We start from the raw sequence: 17,205 nt of genomic DNA, 5'->3' as shown, positions 1-17,205 counted from the left end.
AGTTGTCAAGTTAGGAGACTGCAAGGTTGTTTAGAGTATTCTATAGCAAGTCTGTAAAACTTGGGAGGATTGGTGCAGGTGACATTAATGAATTACAAATCTCAAAACTCAATTCACTGGTTAACTGGGATGCTGCCTCTAACATGAACACGAGTAACAACAACAGACCACAGTACTAAGCACTTGGTTTTTAGTCAATGGAAACTGTTTGCCAAATTATCAAACCCTTTCCAAGTGCGTGACAGAACATGAGACCACATCAGTGATTCCATGGCAGCAGTAGTTAAGTTACTGTATGCTTCAATTGTTCTGCCAAACCAAACACATGAAACGGGAATCACTGGGTGCAACCCATTTTAGCCATTAAAATGCAAGAGGCCTCGTGAAATTACACCTTAGAAAATAGGCCCAGTTTTACACAATTTTAGTCATACTTTAATTTAAAATAGTATGTTAACTGTCATATTCCTGTCTCCTAAAGCCAGTAGCATGCACACAAAGTAACATGGCTGGGCTCGTGCAGACAGTACAGTAGCAGAGGGGACAACTGTTTCAGTTTAAGCCTAGTCTTCCCTTGAGCCAGATTTTTTTAATTATATCAAAAACAAGACTTAAAAGTCATTTAAAACTGTTGATAATTATTTGGAAGAAAATAATTAATTATGACTTAATGAAAACATTATGCATTCAGAACTGATGCCATTTTCAAATGTCTGCTTAGGAAGAACTTTTCCCCATCCCCACCTATAATGCATGAGGACTGCAGCGCCATGTTATGTAGCAAAGGAAAAGCAACGAGAACACTAAGTGTGCAGATTGGCTGGTGACAGTCAAGTGAGCAACAACATGATATAGCAGCCCAGCACTCCTGAAAAAACATGTTTCTGCACTGGTGCCATGTAAGTTTGAGTGAGCTCTACACGACAATGTTGTTTACGCAACTTTTGAGATTAACAAGTGCTTGGAATGTTGTGTGCTGCTACTTGGGCTGGAACAACCTGATACTGACAGTCACTTCAGTATTTCATTTTTAAGTAGGATAAAGGACAATAGTAACACTGCTTGTAAGATTAGTGTTATGAATTGAAAACTACAAGCTTCATACAAGTCATAATTCTATACGATGCACTGATAGCTACTTCACTGTTTGTATTCAGTTATAAATAAGAATTGCTCCATTCTCTTATGGATAACTGCAATTTAATTGATAGCTGCCAGGCTGATAGCATTTTTATGATATACGCCAAGAACATAGGCTGAAATAAAATAAAAGTAATTACTAGGTTCAAATTAATATTTATTGAAACTGCATATCTGCAGATCTTGTTGTATAAATGATAGCTGTGTTCAACACTAAAGGACGAACTGCACAGCTGTACATGGGTAGAAACCTCTGTTAGTGATGAACTGTGGAAGCAGTTCCTGCATTCCATAAGTCACAGGACTCAGTTACTCACAACAGGATTGAGGAAGCCGACTTCAAGACAACGAACCTCATTTACAAAGACACTTTCAGATTTATTCACACAAGCTGTCACAGTTATTACATCTTTCACACATTCTCCTCACAAAACATTCAAATGTCACACTGTAGTCCGCTTTTTTCACGAAGGGTTAAGAACCTGCTAAAGTCATTAGAATATCACACAATATAATAACTGTCTTGTGGTACTGAGCACCATTACTGGAATATTTGTACACAAAATTTGTAGTTAAGAATAATTTGCTTTTCAGCACGTAACATTTAATTTAAAATGATGGCAGTCACTGCCTCGCAGTTCTGCAACAAACATATAGGTCTATAAACTGCAAATTTGCCTGGCTATGTCAACATTTAACAGGAGAATACATATATCAAAGTTAATACTGAATACCAATATTTTCAAACAAACAAACCCAGTGAAGCAAGTTTCAGCCTTTTAAATGCAGTTTTGGTAGCTAGTATAATATGGGGAAGGGGATCATGGATTGAGGTTACCTATTCAACTACCAGTCCTCAAAAAGTTTCATCTGAGCATTTCATTTGGCAATATCAGTGTAACATATTTTCTTTTGTTACATATGCACAAAATATTTATATATCTATATAAGTTATAAATTACACAACAACTTCCTTATGGTATTCACTTGAATATGTTTTATATACAGAATAATTATTTATACAAAAATTATACATACATTTGTCATATTTAGTACAAACAATTATACACAAAGTGGGTAAAATTCAATGTAAATGTGGTACAAATTCATTTTACTTATGAATTCGTGGGACATCCAAATTACAGTTGTACTCATTGTTCATTAAGGTACTTAACAACCACCTGGAACCACAGGAAGTAAGCTCAGTCCATAATTAAAAGAAATAGGCATAAAACTGAAGGCTGGGTGTTATATCAAGCAAACTTACCACAGCAAGTTCACAACATTAAAAACTTGAATTTTAAATGAATGACTTTTTGTCTTGCTATAGAGCACATTAAGTAATTGTAGTGACAGATGAAGTTATGCTTTTCAAAATGATGTTTTTCCCTATTTGTACACCTGGACTGTAATAAAATTATTAGTGTCTAACAAAGATGAAAGTTACAAGAAAAATGCAGCATGATATGCCCCAAAATTCATGCTGCCTTAAGAACACTATGAAACTTATCATATTATCAAATTAACTTTTGGTATTCCTAGTTCTGATACATAAAACATCAGCAACGGAACTGTAGACTTGTTGCCAAAATACAGTGTAGTATTTCATTTTGTTTCAGCAAGATAGGAAACAGCAAGTTCTAAAGTCAGTGTTGTAGATTTTTAGAAGTTTCTAAAAACTAACAAAATACTAAGTTTTACAGTTGATTGGTGCACAGTGTTATAGTGTTCTATCACAGACAATATACCGAAGTGCAAAAACAACTGGCTTAAAAATACCAATATGACAGTAACTTGCCTTTTCTGCAAGTAATGGTAGATACTAAAGACTTTACGAAAATGACAGTCTTTTGTTGACTAAGATAACTAAAAATATCAATGTAAAATGATCACTGCCTCATTTGTAGCATCTACACTTGGAGTGGAGGAACACATTACAGCCAAAAGAAGTCATTAGGCTTGTTCGAGCACAAGACAATGAAGTCTTTAGCATCTGTACTAAAATATGATATGGTCAAATAATATATCATACATATAATCACTGTAGTGATCATGTTACAAATGCCCAACAGGAAAACATTAGCCAAGTGTGGTTAGCTACGAGATACTGGTAGTTTCCTGCAACTTTGTGAAGAATCTCTTCCAGAAGAAAAACTGAAGTATCTGCTATGACAACACAAAGCAGTAGAATAATGTTTAGTGCAGCACAAGTGAACTCTTTACTTAGAGCATACACAATATTATGCAATTTATCAGCAGCAGAAAAACAATGTATGTGAAAGCTACAGACTACCCGCGAATAAAAGTCATCCAACCAGTCTGTGGAAACTTATTTCCATTTCTTTCTTACACCAAGTCTTAGCAGTGATACACCACACAATAGAACATCTATTTTTGGGGGACAAATGTTTTTACTATCCTAACAAATGACGTGTGTGCACGTTTTAACTATGCTTAACTTCGAAACCTCTATGGAGAGTCATCCAGTGTGCATCCTCTTCAGCTTACAATTGTGTTACAGTGTTTTCTACGTCAGAGCAGAGTTAAATATTGCCATACTTTAAGACCAAGCACTTCCAATTCACTTTTACAATATACACACGCTCACTAAAATCTGAATTAAATGGATAAAGTAGTCGTGTCTCTAAATTTGAAGGCATGTGGTTTGGCAAACAAAGTTAAATATCTGCTACAGATTCTTTAATTACAAATATCTGAAAGATGTGGAAGAGAGTGAAAGAATTGTACATTTTGAAATGATAATAGATGTAATGCTACTACATTTAACTGGTTCCCTTTTCACCTGGCTCTCACTTGACAGAGTTCTGAGCAACTCTTAGTTACGAACTGCGACCACTGACACACTTTATGCTTTCGTCCCTCGTGTTCAGCTTTCATTAATATGAAAGTAAACAGTATCTTTCAATATTTTGCTTATTAAATTTGCCAGTTTTTATTTTTGCCAAGCTTTCACACATCACTGTGTACTGCCACTAAATAATCAGGAGATAGAAAAATACTCTTGACAGACCATGAAAGCAATGCAGAAGCATATGAAGAAGTAAAATACTACCTGTTTACTAATGCCAATTTGTTTACATATTGTTACACAGACAAGTATTTTTGAAAGCAGAAGCAAGTTTCTAAATTTTACTCTTCAGAGTTACTTTTTGCCTATGCTTGTTTACAAGCTCTGTATACCTTCAATCATGGAAGTTTAAAATATGCCTATCACCAACAAGAATGATTGAAACAACCCCATTTACTAAATACTGGGCAACAAAAGTAATGAAACTTGAAGAATCAAGCCATTTTTGATGTTAAAGTGAATAGAAAAGCCAATTTATAAGGTAATTTAAACAGGTCATGGCAGGCAGTGGACACACACGAGAGGGAGAGGCCACACGCGCAGAGAGAGAGAGAGAGAGAGAGAGAGAGAGAGAGAGAGAGAGAGAGAGAAGGGAATAGGACAAAGAAAGAATATAAAAGATAAACATAACACTGCTGATGGTTCATACCACAAAAATGATTTTAAGATGAACCTTCCATAAACTCACTCTATTTCCCAGCCATGCTGGCACAAACAGAAAAGTTTGCTTGACTTACATTTGCAGATGTAACAATACTTGTATTGACAGCAGTGCACATGAACAAACTGAATCCTGATGTTACAGTATATAAATCTAAATAAACGAAAGATTGTGGCAATAGAAATTTTATGGTAAAAGAAATGGATTTGGAGGCATTACAGTGAACAACACCCTACCCATAACTTCACACTTATGGACTGATCCTTTGAGTTCACCTTTATCCCTTGACCCCCTTCAGCAGGAAATATTAATTTCCTCATGGGGCTCTAAACTTCAGTTGTTGTTTCACCTAGTGAAATGTTTTCTTTCATTATTGTTCAGGTCTACCATTCCTCTTTGACATACACAATCTGATTTATCATGAAAATGGGAAGATGATAGTGCAATATGTTTGTTTTCAATACACAATTATAAATAATTACATCTGATTAACAACTAATAATGACAAAGAGTGGCCCCAAATTTCACATATGAATATTGTACTTTATGTGGTAATGAAGGCTACCAGTTATCTAGCTGTCTGGCAGTACACATACAGAAAAAGTTGATATACACTTCATTTTTTTCATTCTGTTGTGTTAGGAACAATGTTTGTAAAATACAAGATAATATCTACAATAAATTAATTTTCTGTTGCATCTGATCACAAGGTAATGAACACTGATTTTTCCTCATTTTACTGTACATATAAACAAATTATCTGTCTACTCAAAGTTTTTGACTTCACAGAAACATTATAAACATTTAATTTACTGCTGTGAACTTGAAATGCATAAATTTTTAAAAAACAGTAACATACATAAAATTTTGAAGACAGCTATCATATAATGTGTTAGATGCTGTAAACTGGTTTTAGTATAAAATAAAGCTCTTTGTAAAACTGGAAATTCCTTTCCAGTGCCTTGTATACATTCTCTTCTTACTCTATCACATTACTGCTTTTTCTTATAGATGCGCTGTTGCTTTTTTGTGCATCTCTAAATGACCATTAAGAAGATGCTGTGATGTAAATCCTGCATCACAGAATTCACACACAAATGGTCGTATCTGTGTATGAGATAAAATATGCTGTAAAAGAAAATATAATTCTTATTTTCACAACATTTTCTTTAATAATTTAATATCTACAACAAAATTGATCACAAATATGTAACTACCTTAGTCATTGTAACCCATAAACAGTTTAAAAAACTGCTCTGTCATGAATTCATCAGCTACTGTTAACACCATCATACAAATACTTATTTAATTCCTGCAATTCCACATCAGAGCTGTTATTTTTAATTCCTACTCACTTATCACTGTTGAACTGGACAACTATCATTTAGATGAAATCTTACACTTGTGTCGAAGATTATTTCTAATTAATCTAAGGGATTTTGCTACATTAGCACTAAAAATTAGGCTAACAGTATGAATTAGCTACAAAGGAATGATATGAAAATATCTCAGCCTTTTGTCATTTGAACCAGAAATCCTGAAACTGATTTTCTCATTAAACTGGTAACTAACTGAATAAAATGAGGTCACTTTGGAACTTGAAATTGTCTTGTCACATTTCATTTTGTTTCCACAGATAACTGGTTTTGGCTTTATGCGCATTATCAGATCTGAAAGCACAGACACAAAGAACACACAGCCATTAATTAATTCAGTTTATGGTCATGCATCCTCTTGTATCATTGGTGTAGCAAATCTGATGGTTGCTTTAAAGCCAAAACATGTGGTGCAAACTAAACAAAATATCATGATGACTGCAGAATCTACAATTAACTAATACAAATTTCTTTATATTATGAAGTTATCCAACACATAAGATGTTGTCCTGTTGTTGCTATCAAGTTAAAGAACAGTATTATGGAACCACTTATTCAAAAGTAAATCATTCACAAAAACTGTGCTTCATAGACAGAGAGAGAGCTACATGACCAGTTTTTCTGCAGTACCAGCTGTAATGATAACACTTTTTAGTGATTAACTGTCGATTTTTATAAATGTTATGTGATTTATGTACATATTATCCCCAAACTACCTGCACAGAAAACATCCCATTGAGTCACAGGCTGCTAATCTATATCTTTCACAACCTACAAAAATAATGTACAGAAAATACTTTTCTTTTGAAAGATTCTGAGAAGAAATTAAAGTCCCATTGATCTACTTAGACTTTGCTCTGTTTTGCTTGGATCACATTGTCTGTTACAATTCACTTAATGCAGGAGCACAACTAAAGCAATATTTTAAAATACAGTATGTGGATGAACTGATTATGCACAGAAAAAAATATGAACTCATTCAGTGAGAATACTGCCCCATACCCTCCACTAGAAAATTAGCATGCTGAAACTTCATTTAGAAACTTAATAAAAACATTTTTCAACCCACTTAATTAATTGTAAATATCTTGTTTTGTTACAAAATTTGAAAACTTAGTTAAAGAGCTTAAACTGATGCCTGACCAAGTGCAAAATACTGATGAATCTAGCTTTAACTACAGATGCTTCCTACAAGAACTCATGCTGCACAAAATTACTCTGTAACAGGCGGAAAACTTGCCAAAGACAGAAGAACTATTGCTGACTGTGGTAATGCTAATAGCAGTCACAAGATGCTGTTGTTTGTGACGGGAAAGGGGGAAGTGAGGGGGGGGGGGGGGCATTCAAAAACATTAAAAGGGTATCACTACCAGTACGTTACTGTAACCAAAAGTCAACATGGATGGAATCCAGCCTCTAAGGAGTGATTGATTGAGAGAGAGAGAGAGAGAGAGAGAGAGAGAGAAAGAAAGAAGAAGAAGAAGAAGAAGAAGAAGAAGAACCCCTCCCTGAGTGTGTCATAATGATATGCAACAATACAACATGTCATCCATCATCCATGTGAAGATAAAACTCGATACAGGTGAAATAAAAGCTTTATTTATTCCTGCCAAAGTAACATCTCTAATTGAACCCATGGACCAAGGGTGGCTAAAGAGACAATGTCTTTGAAAATATATTGGGTAAATTTTAGAGAAGACACAAGAAGGCAGCAGCTTGTTTCAAATGATGAACTCAATAAATATAAAAAGAGGTAATCTGGAAACTTGGGAAGAAATGACTGCACCAATGCTTAAAAAATCCTGTTGTAAACTGTGGTCAAAAATGAATGAGAATAAAGATAAAAACATCAAAAAGAAAAGTCAAGAGAATCGAGATGAAACAGCCCATGCAACAAGTGATGAAAGTCAAGAAGCAGACACTCCAGTGATTTTAAGGGCTTTACAAACTTTACTGGAGTCCTGTGACATGAATGAGTGTATCAACATATCTGACACTGACAGCATAATGGAAGAAGAATTAACTGACAATCAAATCTTAGATAACTCTAAGAACTGATGAAATGAGCAAGATGACAACGATAACTAACACAATGACCCTACAGCTCAGATATCACATACTGATGCTAAAAATGCATTTGACATAGCACTTTAATAAATCAAACAAAGTTCTATGTCTATACCAATAGACATTTTGTGAAATGGGAAACGGAAGAACAATGTGGTGAAATGAAGGTTGTCTGCTTACGAACAGAATATTTTTTTTTCCCCATGTGACTTCTCATGTTTTAATCAGTCAACTGCATATCAGTTGTTTGTCAGTCCAGTAACAATGTATGCACAATTGTCAAACTTTCACGCACAGTAAAAAAACCTTACTTTATGATACAGACATATTTTACAGTTCAGGTACTGCCGTACATTATACTTTCGTGTAAGATATTTTAGTGTGTCTAGGATTTCTTTTTGTTTAATAATAAACAAAAAGTTCTGGTTGAGAATAAAGAATTAAGGAGATAACTCTGCAAAAGGCAGAAGTGCTATGTCATCAATACAAAAACAAAAGGTACAGAGTTTTGCTTTGCTTGCTTTCAGAATGAAATTCCTTTCTCAGGCTGTAGGAGAAACAAGCATGACCCCCCCCCCCCCCCCCCACACACACACACACACACACACACACACACACACACACACACACACCTGTCTCCCTACATTGTGCTCAGTTGACTGCCAGCTCTTTCCTGGCATCCGCCTCATTGGCTGAATGGTCAGCACGTTGGACTGACACGCATGGGGGCCAGGGTTCGATTCCCAGCTGGGGAAGATTTTCTACCCTCAGGGACTGGGTGTTGTGCTGACCTCATCACCATTTCATCCCCACTGTTGATGCGCAGGTCGCCCAATGTGGCGTCGCACTCAATAAGACCTGCACTTGGCGGCCGAACTTCTCGACTGGGAACTCCCGGCCACTGACGCCATACGCTCATCCGTTTCTTTCCTGGCCCGTGGTGGGTGCACTGAAGTGAGGCATTGGTGCACAGTGGGGTGCAGTACCAGATGGAGAGAGACAAGAGGCAGGGAGGGTTTGTGGGAAGCGTCTAGTGGCTCATGGGAGAGAGGTGAGCTGTCTGTGGACCAGACAGGAGAGCAGGTAGAGGGGGCAGGTAGCAGACGGCTGCGCACACATTTCACAGACTAGGGCACGAGATGTCAGCGGACACCACTGAATCTTGCATGTTACGCTCTGCTGCACGTTGTGCCACTGGGTGGTCCACCTTGTTTTTCACAACAGATTGACGGTGGCCATTCATTCTGGTTGACAGCTGGCTGGTTGTCATACCAACGTAAAACACTTTGCACTGGTTGCAGCAGAGTTGGTGTATAACCTGGCTGCTCTCACAGGTGGCTCGGCCTCTGATGGGATAGAATAAGCCTGTGATTGGACTGGAGTAGGAGGTGTTGGGTGGGTGGATATGACAGGTTTGCATTTGGGTCTTCCACAAGAGCATGATCCCTGTGACGGGGGACTGGGTGTGGGAGTGGCGTAGGGATGGACTAGGATTTTGGGGAGGTCGGTTGGGGGGTGGAACACTACTCTGGGAGGGGATGAAGTATCTCTTGATAGGATGTCCCTCATTTCCGGGCATGATGATAGATAATCAAAGCCCTGACGAAAGACATGGTTCAGTCATTCTAGTCCTGGTTGTTACTGGATGAAAAGGGGGGCACTTCTTTGTGGTTGGTTCTTGGGATGGATGTGAGGATCAGGTGAGTGTGGGGATATGGCACGGGAGATCTGTTTGCATATTAGGTTTGGAGGGTATTGCCTGCCTGCGAAGGTCATTGTGACGCCTTCAGCATACTGAGTAAGGGAGATCTCTTCACTGCAGATACATCTGCCATGGGTGGCCTGGCTGTATGGGAGGGATTTTTTAGTGTGGAAGGGATGGCAGCTGTCAAAGTGCAGGTACTGTTGGTGATTGATGGACTCAATGTGGTCTGAGGTGTGGATGGAGCCATATGAGAGGATGAGATCGAGATCTAGGAAGGCGGCACAATGGGTGGAGGAGGACCACATGAAGTGGATGGGAGAGAGGGTGTTGGGAATGCTGTGGAATGAGGATAAGGTGTCTTGCCTTGGGTCCAGATTATAAAGATATCATTAATAAACCTGAACCAGACCAGGGGTTTGGGATTTTGGGAATCTAGGAACATTTTCTGGGGATGGAGCTTGCAGGTGGAGGTGTCTGATGGCTGGCAGAGGCCCTCCACCACATAGCCACTCCATTTAATCGCAACGGTGGAGGAACCTTTGTCTGCTGAGAGGACGATCCGGTCCAGATCCATTTTTAGGTTGTGTAGGGCAGTCCTTTCTTCTGATGAAAGGCTGTTGTTCTTACAGAGGGAATAGGAAAGGATGGTGCAAACAGGTTGGAAGTTATAATTCCTAGAAGGTGACCAGGGGATGGTTACGCACGCAGGAGTGTGGGAAGGTCACAGTTAGATGGTGGTATGAACTGGGACAGACAAGGTTCAATGTAAGGATTGTACTGGCTTTGGTTGGAGGTGGCAAAGAAGTGTTTCCACAGTAGGGAGCAGAAGAAGGAGAGTAGGTCTTTCACAAGTCCAACATGGGTAAACCTGGGAGGAGGGCTGAATGTGAGGCTTTTGGAAAGGACAAACTTCTGTGGGGATGAGGATTTTGGTGGAGAGGTTAACAACAGTGTTCTGGGATTGTTTCATTTCTGGATTTTGTGGAGTGCTGGGAGGAGGTTTTGAAGGACGTGGTAGGTTGAAAAGGTCAACTAGACAGGATCTGGGTGCTATGAAGTTTTTTACTGTTTAAACATGGAACAATATTTCAGAAGTATTCCAGTTAAAATTAAAGTTGTACTGAACTGTATTGTGATGTTACAGGTCAATAAAGTGTTCCCCTGACAATCCAAATTTTTGTATCCTGTGGGGGACAGATTAGAGAGATTCTACTGTATTTTCAACATTTTTTAGTGTGTCATGAGACATATAGAAAAGGAACAATGAAAACAGTGCCTATCCTCACCCTGTATGTAATGTAATATTCACTCAATTAATGGCTGCATATAAAAACCAGAACTTACCTTCTGCAAAGACTCCCTGGATGAATGTAACTTTCCACATAGATCACAGCACATTGTCTTATCAACATTGTTAGCACTTACACTACTTTCAACAGTTTCACTACTAAGCAGTCTGCTTTTACTGTCCACTTTGTCTTTTTGCATCACACTAGAACTGCTTATGGCACTTTCACTGAAATTATATCCACAGTCCATGGAAGTTTCATTATTTTGGCACTGAATACCACAATTATCTTGTGTAACTTTTAAATGTTCATAGATAGTTCTACTTTCTGTCCACCTAACATTAACTTCTCCACTCTCATTTCTCACTTCAGAACTTGCTTCGCCTCTGTTTGTGGTAGACGTTTTGAGCCCATAACTCTCACATTCTTTCAAATTACTACCACTATATGAATCTGAACACGATTCTTTTACTGATGAACCTCTAACATTATGAGGAGTTAACACTGTCCGGCTTTCATCTAATCTACGTATATTCAGTGAGTTGTAGTCCTTTGGGATGCTGCGATTTTCACCGTCCCCTGTTTTGCACAGTTTTAAAAATTGTCCTTGGGTATTATAAATAGTTGCCAATGGATTAGATGTTCCAAAAGAATCACTATTATGAGAAATCAGAGTACTTTGTTCATTTGTGTCAACACAGGTGGTTCCCATCTGTTCAGTACCAAGCACATTCCCTGACCCATCTGACAAATTACTATCACCTGTAGCACTGAACAACACATTACAGTTCCTCAAACTGCTTGCAGGTGATGTTCTCGACAAGTTCTCATTCACTGTTGTCATGGTGAGAGGGCTACATCTTTGAGAATTATGGTTGGATTCATGACTGATGAAGTTGTGAACCTGTAGGTCATTCTTGTTGGAAAATGTTTTCTTGCACATTTTACACAAGAAAATTGTTTGGTTTATTAGTCCCTGTAGGAAAAAAAAACAACACTGTTAATTCCTCAATCACATAAGCAGCAACAGATCATCACAAATTAGTGAACACAAAAATCATTGACAAGCCATTTTAATTACCATACATCACTAACAGCATTCTCTGTACAAGTTTTAAACTGAAAGAAGTGAAAGCAGACTTCTAGTATCACCTGTCAACCAGTCACTGGCTGCTGCAGTTTAGGCTAAATTAACCCAAGTGATTAACAGTGCATTACACTCATGAGCAACTGAATTAGAGATACAATACTGTTTTGCATACAGATTGGGCCCATTGCCAAAGTAAGTTGAATAGTGGGGCATATCACATGACTGATGTCCTCCAGTTTTGCATTGGCCATCAGTGTGAGAGTCAAGTGCAGAAAGTGCAAGACGTGCAATATCAGCACACACGATCACAGATAAATCGTGTGTTCTACCAAGAGATATCACACTCTGAAAGACTCTGAACCTTTTTGATACCATTGTAATACTCTGAGTCTTTGATGCAAGGAAAACTGCAATGGGCAGTAACATGTTGACGCTTGAAAGTTTTTAATATTGACGATACACTCATTTATAAGAATTACAACCCAACACATCTCTCAGGATGAAACTATCTAACTGACACAATCCTTTATTCCTTCACTCTCACATTCTTTTGTCTCCTGAGTTTTGTTTAACTATTACATCTATACACTTTTACAAATGCTGACTCCATTGTTCTCCACAGCTGCTGCTGTCCGTCCTTGTTACTACAACAAACTAAGAATAAGCACTACAGTACTAGTACTTCATATCTGCTGCAACATACATTTGAGATCAATTTTATGTCAGTCAGGTCCTGCGAAACCTGCTTTTTGACAAAGGAAATTTTAGATGCTTAATGATCACTGTGTTCAACAAATTTTTTGCTTGAAATAGCAGATTGAAACCAATGAAAAGAAGATTACAAACCAGCTGATGCGGCTACAATCTGAGGAATGCATACATCCATAAATATGAAGAGAACATGGGTCACTTTAACTATTGCTGATTCAACAGTGGATAAACAGACCACAGTGCAGAAAATAACATACCAAATCAATTGTGAACAACCATGCCAGCTAAACCATCTTTTTGCCATGAGTCATGGTACTACATATATATGGGGCTTGTGTGGCTCCCCTACATCTCCTGAGCACAATTCCACTGAACACACCTGGGATGCCACTGAGCAAGACACGTGCAGCTTGCGCTCAGCTCATCACTGTCTGCGAATTGTAGGTGAATTTTAAATGATTACATATTAGGATGCCTACCAATGTTTTCAGTGTCCTCTGTAGTTCACAACAAGTTGATCATGATCAGATCAAAATGAGGTGTTATTCCTGGGTGGTTCTGTTCATTTCAAGTGCTCCAGACTGTATATTTGAGAGTAAAACCCTAATCAAAGAACTCCAAGCTCAATCCTACAACCACTGCCACATTACATACAAACAATCAGTAACAGTTATTTCATGTACTAAGATGATAAGTACTGTTTGTCTACTGCTGGAAGCGGCACTAATACTTTCAAATTGCTCAGAACTGTTGCCACTAACTTTACTAGTGAAGCATTAGATTGTTTCACTTCAAGCATATACTATTGATGCTTATCAAAATTATTTTATTGCAGTAAGATATATGCGACACTGAAAACGAGTTGTAGATTATACGAGTATAAGCAGTGATGTTTTGTAAGCTACCAGGAATGCAGGCATAAGACAGTTGCATTTATAAACAGTGAGAAAAAGTAAACTAAATTTCATTCTGTGAAGACAGGCTTAGCTGCTGGCTGGTTGGTTTGCAACAGTTTCAGACACTGAGAAGAGCAAAACACCATCTCTTACCTCAAATATACTGAACCAGCGAGAAAATGGAGACTGTAGTGAAGTGCCCGATCTAGTTCTTATTTTGTAATACATTCAATTTGCACTAGATAAGACAGAGAATACATAATATGCATATAACTAACTAAACACGAATGTTTTCATGTTCCAAAATCTATACATTTTTTCCCCATTTTTGTTTATGTGGCAGCAAATGGTGTCATTTTTTAAGATATGCCTGGAAAACTATTGTTACAGGAAGATATGAAATATTTCAGCCATCAAATAATTGTGCCCGACAACATCAACACTTCAGTTTTACTGCGTACCTATCTTCCATTTTCCATTTTCATTAGCTTTGGCAGAGCAATAGTTTGACAACTGCAGTCACTTGGCCTAATGCAGTTATATTTTTCTTTCTGGAGATTTGCAAAAAACAATATATTTGTGTTTCCATTCCTCCCACTTTCAAGAAGCTGAAACAATGGCCGATCAATAGAATAGCTCACGTAAATGCAGGTAGGGTTGCACAACTGTGGGAAAAAATTATTAACGACTGCAAATGAAAGGATTCAATATCAAACATCTAAAAACTTACATGTTTTTCAATGACACAAATTTAATTTATTCATTGGGAATTAACTACTTTCACATTAGGATACAAAATTTCAATAGATAGTAAGTTCCTAGGTTTACGCTTAACAGTATGTGGTATACGACATTTGTGACCACAGATTCCAAGGATTTAAAATTATTTATGGAGGTAACAGCTAACAAGTTATAGCTCTAAGTTTTTGTTAAAAGTATGATGTCTCCAGTTTTGTGGCATATCAGATGGATTCTTATGAAATGACCTTATGCCACAGTACTGATTTCAGTTAAAAAATTTAGACTCCACTAACATGTTACTTTTAATAACAAAATATGCAGTGATATGTGATTACAAGAATTTTGAGATTCTTTGACAGGCCTTTGCCATATATCTGAATGTTTATTTTCCCACAGTTTCGCAATTACGCAGTAAGGCCATTTTCAAGTGTACATTCATTGGCTTTTTGGTCACCAAAATGCTGCAGTGGCAAATATTGCCATATTGGTCTATTATATATGTTTTACATGAAGCATGTCACTTAGCCTAGCTCTTCTGAGCGCAGATGTCACATGTATAATTAAAATGCTGCAACCAACAAAACTGGTAGAGTAGTAAGTCACAAGATCAAAAATCACATAATAGTAAAACACAATCACAGTCAAGGTTTTTTTAACAGCACCATCCACTGGATACTTCTCACATAAACTGCTCTTCAGTCATAGCCTGCACTTGAAGTGGCTTGTAGGTTTTTTTATAATATGGAATTTTATTCTCATGAAACAATCTTATACCAACTGTTTTAGTTCAAACATTTGAATTATATGTATGACATGTGCATTCAGATGTACTACACTGTCCTTTGTGTAGGACACATATAGTAAACAACCATTGCAAATATTTACCAAAACAATTTTTATGGGCAATCAGCCAATGTCTGAATGTTTATATTGAAACACATTGAAAAACAGTTTCTATTATTATATGCTACTTACAGTGCTTACTGAATGTAGGATTTTTTTAACTACCCTTACATTTGTTTGGACTTATGCCATCAATTGAGTAAATCAATTAAAAGCAAAGAATTTTATTGAATTTAATGAAAACTTCAAATCAAATTCTATAGAAGACTAACAAATAAATTAAAACAAATACACAGAACTATTTGAAAATATGTGTGATTTCTTCTAATGAAAGAGTACATCAACTTACATCATTATCACTCTTTGAAGTAGCATCTGCAACACCTGTCTCTTTACCGACTGTTTCATTGAAAGTCCTACACACACTCTTTTCTTTCTCATTTTGCTGTTCTGGTCTGATATCAAATGATGCAATCTGTGCACAACTGTTCCTCATTTGTCTAAACGGTTCCTTCTGCTGTAATTCCATACTTGTTTTTTCTGTATGGTGAACAGAATTCCCCATATGCAATGAATTGTTCTGACAACTTTCTACTATTTTAAAATATTCTTTAGATACTTCTGCTGTGTGAACATTTAATTGTGCTCTGGACTGTATAGCTCTTTCTTTTCCAGTCTTATTAATATGACTTCTTGAATACAAGCTAGGTGCCAGATCATCATACTTTGTTTCTACAACATTTGCTACTGAAACATTATTATAGCTGATTTGAGAGTTGACTTTAGCATGTCTGGTAAATAACTGATCATTTTTTGAACGATGTTGTTGGTTTGTGGACACATTAATCAGCTCATGGTTAACATTAGAAACAGCAGGTGCTGATGGTGTAGCTTCTGGATAATGTGGGCTCTGGTATCCAATAAGAGGTTCTCCTTCATCTGAAGATGTTTCTCCTCCACTAAGTTGACTGTGAGAATTTGGAAGAAAGAGTAGTCCACGCTCACCATCCCACTGTCCAAGTTTTGAAGGATCCTTTTCATATAACTTCTGTGCCAACACCTGAAATATTAAATGTTTAATGTAAAATGGTCATTGTCCACTTGATATTTCATTTACATAATTTTCTGTTATATGTTTCAGAAACAGGTTTTCAAAATACAGTAAACATTGAAACTTTTACTGAAATGTATCAAAGTCTCACCCACTGTATTGAGAAAGGAAAAAAATAAACACTATGAATATGTGTAGACAGGCACATGACAAGATACAGTACCGTGTGCATAAAGTAATTCTCTCTCCAAAGACAAAATCACAGAAGAAAACAAAAACTGCCTCAAATTCAAGCAAGCCTCCTTATTTGTTTGTTTCTTTGTCTTTTATTCTTTCTCTCATCTCAAGCCTTTGATTTTAGTGTCATCAACACTTACTAATTTGACTCTTTTCTATCACTCTTCGTAGACAGTTGCTTTAAATTTATGACCAGTGATTCATATTCTTTATTATGCTACATTTGTCTCCCACAATTTGTGTGCTCATAGGTTATTTCATGCACATTGTCTCTCCTCTTGATTGCTAATGATAATTTGCTACTTTTATCATCAGTTGCATCGCACCTATCTGCTGGGCTGTATGGTGAATAGGGGATCAGATAAGGAGAGAAAGGAAGGTGACAAGATAGGGTTAGGTAAGAATGAGTTAGGCTGGAAGTTGCAATGGAGTTGCAAGTTAAGAGACTGTTTTGAGAAATTTTGTGAGGAGAGTAAAAGGGGGAAAATGAAGGATAAAGTGCAAGAAAAAGAGATGTGGAAAGATTACA

General features: G+C 37.1%; 1 protein-coding gene across 1 annotated transcript in view; it reads right to left on the bottom strand.

The window, feature by feature from the left end:
* Positions 1-1,497: 1,497 nt before the first annotated feature.
* Positions 1,498-17,205, bottom strand: part of LOC124775396 (transcription factor HIVEP3) — a 121,244-nt gene continuing 105,536 nt past the window's right edge. Inside the window, exons 19-21 of the mRNA XM_047250233.1 lie at positions 15,738-16,448; positions 11,163-12,083; positions 1,498-5,798 (exon numbers count right to left, since the gene is read on the bottom strand). Of these exons, the coding sequence (XP_047106189.1) occupies positions 5,676-5,798; positions 11,163-12,083; positions 15,738-16,448 (1,755 nt within the window). The 3' untranslated portion in view covers positions 1,498-5,675. The remainder of the gene's footprint in view (positions 5,799-11,162; positions 12,084-15,737; positions 16,449-17,205) is intronic.

The sequence above is a fragment of the Schistocerca piceifrons genome, chromosome 1 (assembly GCF_021461385.2).
Source record: "Schistocerca piceifrons isolate TAMUIC-IGC-003096 chromosome 1, iqSchPice1.1, whole genome shotgun sequence".
Classification (NCBI taxonomy): domain Eukaryota; kingdom Metazoa; phylum Arthropoda; class Insecta; order Orthoptera; family Acrididae; genus Schistocerca; species Schistocerca piceifrons.
The sequence above is the reverse complement of the archived record's forward strand: the minus strand, read 5'-3'. Positions and strand labels throughout refer to the sequence as shown.